The sequence below is a fragment of the Carassius auratus genome, chromosome 38 (assembly GCF_003368295.1).
Source record: "Carassius auratus strain Wakin chromosome 38, ASM336829v1, whole genome shotgun sequence".
In the NCBI taxonomy this organism is placed as follows: domain Eukaryota; kingdom Metazoa; phylum Chordata; class Actinopteri; order Cypriniformes; family Cyprinidae; genus Carassius; species Carassius auratus.
Window position 1 is genome coordinate 12,346,631 of NC_039280.1, and position 12,747 is coordinate 12,359,377.

The window sequence follows — 12,747 nt, forward strand, 5'->3', positions numbered from 1 at the left end:
ACCTAGGTTAAAAACCAAGCTTTACTATGACTATTTATACATAAACTAATGATGAGGCAATAATAATTGACTCAAATAAAATATTAAAACCAAGAAATTCCATGACATTACAATTACTTAAAATACATAATTTAATATGCCTCAAAAGAAGATATTTTAAAGATTGCTGGTAATCAAACAGTTGGTGGTTCCCATTAGCTGTGTTTCCACTGTCAGGACAAAAGCAGGCATGTTAGTTCATGACATTGTTCCTGAGAGGCTTTTACTTTAATGAAGCGTAGTGTAGCTTCTGGTCCGAGGGTCGAAACGCAGCGCTATTTTGGCCTCGGTGCTACAAGTCCGAGGCTATTAGTAATTAGATATACTATGGAAGTCAATGGGAACTACCAACTGTTATATTACCAGCAATCTTCAAAATATCTTATTTTATGTTCAACATAATGAAGCAACTCATATAGGTTTGGAACGACATGAAGGTGAGTAAATGATGAACTTTAATTTTTTGGGTGAACTATCCCTTTAAGTACATTAAGTATTAAAACAAATACATGCTGATGGCACCAATGGCCTGGTGACATTTCACTTTGCAGCGTTATTAAATGCTGTTTAATCCATTACATTTTAATATTTAGCCACATGCAGAAACTTTTATTTTGAAATCGTTTTGGACAGTACATGACATATTTAGACACAGGTTGATTTTTAATGATTTGCGTTACAAATCTAGTGAGATACACTGGTTTCCAAGATGAATTTTTTTATGCAATTCAAATTCACGGCATATTCTGAGGAAGAGTTTAGCCTATTTTATACATTCTGCTAAATTTCCAGTAAGTTACCATTAACCGATCATGTGTGAACAGGAACATTTCCAAAATCCCAATCATATAGTTTTTATGGAGATGACATGATTAGTCTGAGTAATCATGTCATCAAAGTGCCGCTTCTTTATAATTGGTTTTTCTACTTAACTATGCGCTAGATGGACATCTTTGACCATTGCTCCTAGCAGCTTTTTGTCACACTTCTCCATTCAATCAGGACTGACTCTGCAACTTGATACTATTATGTGTCTTGTGTTTATAAGATCAAAACATTATGATTGGCTAGTAATGTTAGTTTGGGTGAGAGTGAAAGCTGCTAATCTCATACCATTGGTAGGCGAACTCATGGAAAAGTGCTAATCAACAAGAGTTTTTTTTTTTTTTAATGTAGCTTTTTTTTTTTTTTTTTTTGCAGCCAAACGCTTTTAGCCCTGTTGTTATATTTTTTTTTACACTTGTTCATTGACCTTGATCTAGTTTGTCATTCTTTTTCATGACTGAATCTTTTCAAAATTCATTAAGGAAGCAAAAACCTGATGCTTTTTTTTTTTATGAAATCTCATATTTACAAACCTAAAAAAAAACGCATTACATTTCACCACATGTGAAACTTCCAATCCAAATTAGATTTGTGTGAAAAAAAACTTGAATTCTACAATGCACACTTCTAAATCGATTTCTTAATTGAAAATCTGTGAATATTATGTGAAATTGACTCACTGTCACCCCAAAGATTCACACCCCAAATGATTGTTGGTTTTAGCTTTAGTCCATCAGTGTGCAAATGGTGGTGATGTCATGGTGTGATACTCTAAACAAGCTCCTATAGGGAGTGTCTGTACATGTGATGCAGGGCTTGAGGTCCGAGCTGCAGGTGTGTGTACCTCTGCTTCATGCGCTGGTGCATCCTCCCGTGTTGCACACACTGCTCTTCCATCTCTTCACAACGACCTCGAAGTTTCTCAGCGCTCTCCTGCAGGTGCTCTTTCTCCAGAGACAACTCCTCGATCTCCGCTCTACACACACACACACACACACACACACACACACATATATATATATGCTTAAGTTTTAGAATCCACCTTTCGATAGTGTTAAATAAAGACACTTTAACTATAATAATGACTCTAATTACTCTAATAAGTAGCTTGGTCTGATAATAAATCATTAAGACCTACCAAAGCAACCTACATACAATAGCATAAACAAAACGGCATATTTTACTAAAACGGATGTTAATTCACAATATGTAAGTACTGGCAGTTATGATCTTACCTAATATATTTTAATATGATAAACTGATTATTTCCTCATAAATGTAAATGCAGCATGTGTGAAGTCCTATCAGGAAGCAGAATTCACCTTTGTTTGTTTGTTTTTTCACTTTTGTCTCTCAACAGAGAGTAGAGAGAAAGATGGTTGGGATCACTGGATGAGTCACAGCCAGATTTGAACTTGCTTTAACCACTATTCCAGCGACAGTTATTTAGGCAGAGACGAATGTGTGGCTCTTTCTTTAATGAGACTACACTCTCATTGCAGCAGAAACACCTGAGCACTCTGCCATCAGGTAAAGCCCTGCCAAGTCTACTCCATTAGCACTGTAAACACCCTTCTCTCCAAAAGTTAAAGAGCCTACACGAAAGACATCAGCTCCAAAAAAACGGATCTTTGATTTGATGTGTAAACTTGTTTATTGTGCTCATATAAGCCAACAGACATCGTAATAGGTTGTGTTTGATCAAACTGTTAAAGATACAAGTAATTCAATCCACCACCACAACTTGCTTGTACTGTATGTTCTGGATCAGACACGAGAGCAAGGTTCATCCGAGTCTTATGCAGAATGAACCTTGTCGCCAGCGTGCTGCGTGCTCATCTGCCTACATGTTTAAAACACAACACCAAACAGAAGGCCACACTGTCACCGGATATAAAACAACAGGACAGGGAGATCAGTAGAGGGAAATAAATCACGTGTGTGAGTGTATGTACACAGTCCATCCACCATTCCTGTTCAGGAAGTTCACATGACTCTGTTTCTTGAAAATCTGTTCCAGGGGAGTTATTTTTACCAAAAACAAAAATATATTCATTAATGGAAAAAAATCTCAAACAAATATCAACATTTCAAAAATAATAACAATTTATATTTAACATTGAAAGAATTTACATTTAACTAAAAATAATGTATCACTCTAAACTTTTAAGCTCTTAAACTAAAATAATTTGACTTTATTGCAAATAAATGCACAGACACGATTTAAACTGAACAGAGATGACATCCCTGAATTCAAAGATGAACTGCCTTTAACTATCATTTTGCATTATTGACACACTGTTTTCCTAATGAATGTTGTTCAGTTGCTTTGACGCAATGTATTTTGTTTAAAGTGCTATATAAATAAAGGTTACATGACTTGTTATTAGATGTGGTTTACTTAAAAAAAAAAAAAACTTAAAAAAGACTTTCACAAATCTGCCTACATTAAGAAATGTTAATGCTACTAGATAGCAATAATACTAGAATGTCAATAGTTAACAATTAACATGCACCTGAACTTGTTTATTATTTTTTTGCATCAACATTTACTATAAATATATAAGGGAAAGTACATATTTTGGTCACTTTATAAATAATTAAGATAATAAAATACATTTTTATTGCATCAATATTTCATGAAAATGTATTTATATTTTTTTTGGCAAGTAGCCCTGTAAAAAATGCAATGTATATTTAGAAAATATTATCATAAAATAAAACCTGACAGGAGGCAATGTGAACATTATACCTTATGGTAACTAGTACCACAACATTGTTCATTTTAAGCTTTTATCATAGATTTCATTCCACTGTTATGCAAATACAGCTTTCTTCATCTTTTGTGTTTCACTTAAATAATACTGTGGCATGACATACATTTTTAAAGATGCAAATATTCCATCCCAGCCAATATAAGGTCAAAAAAACTGCATGTGAGAAATTATAAAGTAAAGCATGTCAGACTGCCTGGCACTGTCAAAGATCCATGTGTGTGGTTTTATCTGTCCACGGCAAAACTAAAAACGCAGAACATACAGTACGGTCACTAATATATGGAGATGACTCACTGCATCCATCTTCCTCAGAGGTCTTCTTGAGTTCAGCGTGCGGGCGGAAGGGGGAGGGCGAGCAGCAGTGGCCTGTACCTTCCCAAGCTGGGCTGACTGACCATGGCAGATTGCAAGCTGCGATGTGAGTAATGCGCTTTACACTGTTTTAACAGCTGACTACCCCAGAGGCCTGAGGTGAGAGGCACATGTGATGGGCAGAGAGCAAAGTCTGCGCAGAGGACAGGCTGGCATGTGCCAGGGTACAGTGACAGCTCCCTTACTGGGGCACAGACTAGAGCAGTATGGCACGGAAAGGATGCCACGCTCTGGATAACACACCGCGAGTGGCTCCACACTGAATGTCGGACTACGCAACGATACACAATTCACAAAGCATCAACAAGAGCAAACAGTTGAGAAGACGATGTCAAGCAATCTGCTTTTCAAAGATGGAAACTCACTTTCACTGATCTCACTGCAAGGAATAGCACAGTTACAATGTGCACTATGTTTAGTTCAGCTGTAGATATGCTAGACATCAGAGTCATGTGCAAAGAAGCTCTGATATTTGAAACCGCTCATACTGGTCTCAAGACAGCCAGGGTTCCCACCATCTTTTGACCAATGAATGTCCAGTTATTTGTGCTGACTACTTCATTTGTTAGTGAACTTTGTCAGGCATGATTCACAAATAGCAATTTAAAGTCAATTAAATATTTCACAGCTAAAACAATAAGACTAACAATTTTAAACCTTGCAAATTTGCCATATCCAGGTTTTCCATTGCCAAAAAAATAAATGCACCATACATGATCTGAAAGTGCTTCGTACCTGCTGCTCTGGGCCAGTTCCTCCAGCTTTGCCCCGAGCGTCTGACACTCTTCCTTCAGTTTCCCGATCAGGCTGTTCTGAGCACTCAGAAGAGCATCTGTTTCTCTGACTGTGAACAGATAAAGCTTTGACTCATTAACACTGCAAACACACAGATGTGCTAAAATACAGAAGACAGGTAGAGCAACACAAAGCAACAAACAAAAAAATAAATGTTCTTCCTGGGAGCAAAAGTGTCAAAATGTCAAATAGACATTTGAGTTAATTCAAAGAGGTGATCTTTTGTTTTAATAGAGGAACATCGGACCATGAGTAAAAAGAGTTGATATGGCCACTGTCACACATTTTCTTATTGATTTAAAATATAATAGTGCAGAACCAGACATTTATTATTGATTTTACATCATAATATTTATTTGTTTGAAGTTTTAAAAACTGATTGGGTCAGGGATCCCACTTTTTTCTGTATATAGGCTATTCGTTAAACTGGTCTGTAAAACAAAAGAGCAAAGGAGATGCAGACAGAATGCAGGAATGTAGTGGCAATGTGTGTTGTAGTATTAATTAAATTTAGTTTTCATAAAGTTCGAAAAGTTCAGAAGCTGTTGAAAAAAAATCTGAAAAAGAATCCCACTGCGTCGCTGCGCTTTGAAACTAGATGGGCATGTGCAGGCCACAGAGAAAACACCACACACAAACCAGGATAAAAGAAACAAACTGGACTCTAAACAAACGGGCCAGAGTTAAAAACAAAAGTGGTATCATCTAGAGGCGATTCCATCTTAAATACTAAAATCAATCCATTTAGAGTTAGAGACAGGGACGGGGGGAAGCAGGACAAAAATAATGAGCTATCGAGAGTGGCCATTATATGCTTAGAAAGGGAAGTGGACTGCGGTATTAAAAGACTAATTCCATAAGCCCAGAGAGCTTCCTGCTGAGCCTCTGATGCCATTTCTCTTTAGACAACATGTGTGCCGTGCAGCCGCGCCAGAAAGAAGCCCTTTGTTTTCTCCGCGCTTTGTTCTGGCAATCAGCATGCCTCAAGTTTCTGGAAACACAGGTAAATAAACTAAACTCGCCCATCCAGATGGTGCAACAGATGTGAGAGCAGCACTCTGAAATCAGGAGACAGTGGGCAGCGCTGCTCGCCTCCCCCCCATTTTTAAACGCTAACTAATACGTAGCGCCGAAGCTCTGGAGCGCTGAGCATCTGCTCCCTTCGGCCAGCCAAAGGTTACAGGTGTTCCTGATGCCGTCCCGCACAGTGTGGCTCATGCCTGGAGCTTGTGGGGGTGAGGCAGGCGGAAGGGCGGGTGAGGCGGTTGTTCTGGCAAGGGGCAGTGCACCGGCGAACACCCACCACTCCTCTCGTGCTGCGCCTCCATTTGCTGGATCGTCTGTGTCAGCTCACGTTCGCGCCGCTGTGCCTGGAAGGTCAGAGCGGCCATGTCCTCTCCACAGCAGCGCTCTACCGCCTCCTTCTCCTGCCTGCAGAGTGAGAGAGAGCAAAAAATGAGAGCGATACACATGTAGATCAGCGATACACATGAAGATCTGGCAAGATTCAACAGTAACGTGTGTGATTTCTGTGCCACTAGCGTCACTGTTCGGAACTGCAAAATGAATGTTTTCGAACAGGTTTCCTGATCACTCCCTCAGTCATTGGTCAGGCAATCAAATTTACGGCACTGTTTGAGAGAGCGCTGCTGTGCCGTGCTGGATCTGGTTGCTCATACAAACAGAAAAATGCTTGATTGTGAAGGGTTAGTTGGGCCAAACATTTAAATTCTGTTATTAATTATTCATATTCATATCGTTCCAAACCCGTAAGAACTTCATTCGTCATCGGAACACAAATTAAGATATTTCTGATGAAATCCTAGAGCTTTCTGAGTATATTGAACCATGAATTTATGAAGCTACAAGAATACTTTTTGTGTGCAAAGGAAAGGAAAAATCAACGACTTTATTCAACAATTCTGAAATAAAGTCTTATTTGTTTTCTTAGCACACAAAAAGTATTCTCGTAGCTTTGTAAAATTACGGTTGAACCACTGATGGCACATGAACAATTTTAATGGTATACTTGGTACGAAAGCTTTCGGATTTCATCAAAAATATCGTAAAGTGTTTTGAACATCAAAAGTCTTAAGGGTTTGGAATGACATGTGGGTGAGTAATTAATGACAGAATTTCATTACATTTTTCATTACATTCAAACATTTTTGGGTAAACTATACCTTTAAGCTGTAAAAGGAGTATTGTAACATACAAATCACATGTGAGCGATTTAAGGTACATGAAGTTGTGTTATATAGAACAATGTGTAAAAACCAGCACACTCAGAACACAAAATGTAACTAAATTATTAAGCAGTTTACACAAAAATGAAAATTCTGTCATCATTTACTTACCTTCGTGTTTTTTCAAGACTTAGTTTCTTCTGTAGAATATAAAAGAAGATATTCTGAAGAATGTTTTCTCAACAACAATATTTAAAATATCTTCTTTTGTGTTCTGCAGAAGAATGAATGCATAAAAGTTTGGAATGGCATGAGACTGAGTAAATGATGACAGAATATTCATTTTGGGATGATTTATGTCTTTTGTGTCATAGTTACACTGACAAATCAAAAAAACAGGACCAGAACTAACTTACTAGGGTCCAAAAGGCTCGCCGAGCACCAAATGAGAGTAAAAGTTGGTGAGTACATAAAATGTTAGCCTACTGGCCATTTGGCTGGTGACTTTATTAGGAATTGCAACATAATGCATGGAAAGATAATTTGAGCCTCACTGGTATTTTATCTGTCTAATAATGATGAACGTGTTTGTGTTAATATACACAGAGTCTCTCTTCTCTGATCTTTCCAAATGTAGAGCTTCTGTCTGCTAGTAATTAGGTAAGGCTGTTAAGTGACATTCCCAAAGAAAATCTTATATGGTTGGATTTTTTTCTCCAGTACTCCATTTGGCAACACATTTAAAGAATATTCCTCATTTTAAGCCATCAACATGTGTGTTTTTATAAGAAGTAGTATATGTGGCTAGTGTCAAAAATAACTTCTTTATTGGCCACAAATATGTACTGTAAGGGAACAAAAAGCTATACTATAGCCATGGTAGCAAAAAATATTTTTTTAAATGAAATATTATGTACGTTTGTACAGTCGGTAAGAAACATTTAAAGCTGATAAATTCACTCAGTTCGCCCGGTATTGACAGGTGTGACAACATGGTTATTTTGAATCTAACATATAGAATATGCATTATACATCAACACATCTCTTGTCGCTCTAACATATTCACACCCCATGTATCACTTCATTTATGGCACACTCCTTTATTTTACTGTTGATTTTACTTACCTGTGCTAGTGAAAGTGAAAGAGAAATGTGCAACATACTACACAATGATTTCTGAGATGCAACATCAATCAGTAGATCACATTAAAGCACCTCAAAGGTGGAAACAAAGGCACACACTCTTTATTCAGCCGCCAAGTTAAAGAGCATTACGTTAATGATCAGCACAAATAAAATAATTAGTCTACACTACAAAAGAGCAGACATAATGCAGGCCAAAGAAAGCAAGACAAGAAGAAGAAGAAAAAAAAACACCCACAAAACTCAAGTCAAAGTGTGTTAATTAACAGTGAAGCCTGAAAACTTTTCTCGCACACTGGGTTTGGAATGTAGCTGGAGAAGTGACCGTCTCTGCAGGCCTGCTGTCGTCTGGAGTGTGAAGGCGCTCCGCCTGCGAGAGCTGTGCGAGAGAGAGCGAGCAGGGGGAGAGCGCTCGGCCCCCGCTGTGCTTGAACAGCGGCCTAAAACACCATCCACACCAGCGCTCAGCAGGGGCTCACAAAGGCCTCACAGCCAGCCATTTGTTACTGTGGCTTTCCAGGGGGCCCAGCCACTCGCTGGGGTGCGGGGGTGTGGATGGAGTGGGGGGGGGGGGGGGGTCGGGTGTTTGTCGACCAATTAGCATGAGAGAGACCGCCAGAAAGTTACCGAGAGCACTTTAGGGAAAAAGTTGGCTAAGCGAGAGGCCTTCGAGCGAGATACTGTGGACACCAACAAACCAAAACTTTGTGTATCTAAAGGAAAAGAATATTTAATGTAGTCCAGCTAGCAGAAAAACAGAGGTGTTATCTTACATTGATTGGGAAGTATACACATAATACAATTCAATGTTTTCGTAGACTGATTCTTATATACTCAGGTTTTATTAATAAAATTAATGCCCAATATGGAATATCAATAACATGTCATATGTACTGTACTGCAGATTAACCAGAAATCACGTGTGTATATATAGCAAACTATAAAATAGTTCTATTGCTCAATGTATTCATTTAGGAGCCAGTGGCAGCGATTAAGTTATATTTTACCAAAAGCTGACTGAAGTTAATGTGATGAGACGTATATTACCACAAAATCACAAACGTGATTTGTGAGTAGTGCAGTAAAACTGATGAACCAGTGACTCTTGTGAGCTGGTTTCTTTAATGAACCACTCAAAAAGACTCGAGTCATGAACGAGTTTTCGTTTTTTTAATCAGTTTGTTGAAACATTCACTGAATCAATCAATCATGGTCCACTTAGTGAGTCACAAGTCATTCCTGTCAATCATGTATGACTCAAAATGCAGCAAGAACCATTAGGAGTACTTCAAAGGATATTTAAACCGAAATGAAATTTCTGTCATCATTTAATTACTTTCATGTTGCTCCAAACATGTATGACTTTTGTACCTCTCAAGATATTTGGAAGAATGTTGTTAACCAAGCAGTTCCAGTTACCACTAAAGAAAAAACAAACAACAACATTGAGAAATTTTTCTAAATATCTTCTTCTGTGTTCCACTGAAGAAAGAAAATCATACATGCTAGGAAAGACAAGAGGGTTATTAAACTATGACAGTCTCAATTTAGGATGAATTATCCATTTAAGGTTTTTTGAAAATTATGAAAAAAAAAAAAAAAAAAAAAAAAAAAAAAAAAAGGAGTCGGTAAGATAATGTTGAAAATCCCCTGGTTTTTTTTATGTTTTTGAAAGAAGTCTCTTGTGCTCACCAAGGTTACATTTATTTGATCGAAAATACAGTGACAACAGTGATATTGTAAAATATTATTACAATTAAAAACAACTTGTGTTTATTTTAAATATAGTTAAACTTAATGTTATTTATTTCTGTGATGGAAAAGCAGATTTTTTTAGCAGCCAGTGTTCAGGAACACATGATCCTTGAGAAATCATTTAAATATACTAAGTAAATGCATCTTTGTTAAATAAATTTAAACAAGTAAGGATACTAAAAAAATATCTCACTGACCCCAAACTTTTGATCGGTAGCGTACCCCACCCCACACACACACACACACACAAATATATACTGTATATATACTGTATGAGACATATTTTACATTTATGTATAAATAACACTTCTTGATGCATTTTGAACTTATTTAATTTGTGTTAACCAAAATCTGAAATGTCATGAGTTTTGAGAGGTTGCACTGGCATGAACGGTTGTGAAGCCAGGTCAGACAGCTTTGACTCGCCTCACACCCTCTCCAGCCACTCCACAATGGCAGGTCAGTGTGTGTTTGCTCACTTCTGGTAATGATGTGAGCGAGGCCTAATATCCTCCGGTCAAGAGCCATAGCCGGGTTGGTCGGTCTGCCTGGTAGGGAGCAGCGTTGAGCCGCAGAAAGCAGTTTTCGTAGCTGGGTGCTGGTGAAGCGCGAGGGCCGAAGGCTGCCTAAGTGGGTACTATTCAAGCTGTTGCCTATTTGATTTGGACTACCACAGACCGCTCGAGCGCAAAGTTTGCAGCACCCTGTGGTGCTCCGTGATCCCACGCCAAAAATGACCAAATGCTACCGTTCCTAAAATGTGCGCAAATTGGAGTCAGCCGTTTGGCTTCATGAGCACTCAACAGTACACAAGGACACTTGCCACCGTTTTGCATGTTAATATATGTGCGAGAGAAATTTTCCAAAGTTAAAAAAAGTACAGGTTGCTCTGCGGGGTAAGAAGGGAAATGGACAGAAGGTGCTAATCTGGCGTTCTAACATTCATCCTGGTTTTGTGATACAGTTTGATGGACTTTAGGATGATATTCTCATCTTTCAAGCAGTACAGAGAGCACAATTCCATTTAAAAGCATGTAAAGTTATGGACAAACACCTAGAATATTTTGCTATCAAGATATTGAAGAAAACTTGGCTGACATGCTAACACAGGAAGCACAGCAGAGTGTTCACACTCTCAAACCTCAGATGTTTTAGAGCATTTATTCAGCTGCACTCAGTCCATGTCAATCTCACTCCTATTTCCTGTCTCCCACTGACACGCTCGCCCAAATCCCTTCAGGAGCGAATGAAATGGCCCAACCTGGGCCACCCGACTCTCGTGTCTGCAAAACCTACACAACCTATATTTACTCGACATCCAAATATCTATTAGCGTGCACGTCAGCCTCTCCGCAGCTCGCCCCGTATCACCCCCCCCAACCCTTCGTTTATACTCACCCCCCCTTCGCTGCTCCCTCCCACCCTTTTTCCTTTAACTAAACTGGCTCTGGCTCCCTCCATCTGGTCCCCTTTCCTTCAGCAGCCCCGCACCTGTTCACACCTCCTCTCCTGTTGGACCGCATTGAACATTTCCTCGGATGCCAGGGCTATTCTGGCACTCGCAACCTCTCTGTCATTCAATCCATCTGTCAGAAGTGAACTTTGTTTACCGCCAGCTTCTGCTTTCTTCTTCAAGAAGCACAAAACCCCCTCAACGTCAGTGGCAAAACGAATTGCAGACGCCACCAATTTACAAACAACCCCCTCCCATTCTATAAGACACCCCTATCAACAAACCAACTAATCACGATAATCATTTTTTTCTTATGTATCTGTAGAGAATCTGTTGTGATATGAAAACGCACACAGAGGAAGCCGAGATGTGTTCACATATGCTGAATAAATATCCACATTTTCAGATTAGGTCAAGAAATTGCTGATTTTTTATTAGTGTTTATGGTAAAGGCCAGGATTTTCATTTAAACAGAAATGCAGGAAAAAAAAAAAAAATTTTAAATAGCTTTTGTGAAAATAATATTATATATATGACCAAGCATAGCTCATTCAAAAATATACAAATATTGTCATCATAAATTCACCCTCATGTCATTTCAAACCTGTCTGACTTTCTCATCTAATTCTTTCTCACATGGAACTCAAACAGAGAAGTTTAGCAGAATGTCCAAGCTATTCTTTTTCATACAATGAAAGTGAATGGTGACCAAAGCTACCCAAGAAAGATCAGTGAAAGTGAAGAACAGTGAAGAACATTAACAATTGATGACAACGATGAGTAGATGATGAGACATTTCATTTTTGAGAGAACTATTCCTAGTATGAACTAAACCTCAGTGTAAAAATATTTAAGAGGGTTCTTTGATGTGCATTCTGGGACAAAATGCAGAAACTGGACAGAAATGAAACGCAAAGATGAGAAGGAGGAAGAGAGGAAGACAGAGCGCTATCCCTGGGTGAAACAGGCTGTGACAGTGCTGTTGAGGCTCGCGCTCTAAGCGCGTGACGCATTTCCACAGCTCGGGTTGACCTGGAGGGGCTTGTGCCAGACCCCCCACTCGTGTCACCTCACACAGGAGGCACAACTAAACCATGCTGCCTTCATCATCCCTCCATCAGATACCAAATATGCTCTCCAAAAGCCCAACATGCCCATACTTAGAAATTAAACCCGCCACAAAAAGCACATGGCCGGCGCGGAGCATAACAAACAGTGCTTTTAACCCAACAGGGTGTCGGGCTGCCGGGTCTTAGGGTTGTGTCCATCTCTTCCGCTCCTGTTTCATGGCAGGTTTTTGTGGGAGGATGCCCTCTTTGTGATGGACTCCTTATGCCATTTGGAGAGTGGAATAGATGAGGAGAGAGAAAAGAGGGGAGCAGCTTTTTTTGGGGGGACCTAA

At 39.0% G+C, this 12,747-nt stretch overlaps 1 protein-coding gene across 2 annotated transcripts in view; it reads right to left on the minus strand.

Moving 5' to 3' along the window:
- The window catches only part of LOC113057111 (SHH signaling and ciliogenesis regulator SDCCAG8), a 44,574-nt gene that overhangs the window by 14,704 nt on the left and 17,123 nt on the right, over positions 1 to 12,747 (minus strand). For both annotated transcript variants that reach the window (XM_026224206.1, XM_026224207.1), the window contains exons 14-16: positions 6,112 to 6,239; positions 4,749 to 4,857; positions 1,709 to 1,840 (exon numbers count right to left, since the gene is read on the minus strand). In XM_026224206.1, coding sequence (XP_026079991.1) covers positions 1,709 to 1,840; positions 4,749 to 4,857; positions 6,112 to 6,239 — 369 coding nt within the window. The remainder of the gene's footprint in view (positions 1 to 1,708; positions 1,841 to 4,748; positions 4,858 to 6,111; positions 6,240 to 12,747) is intronic.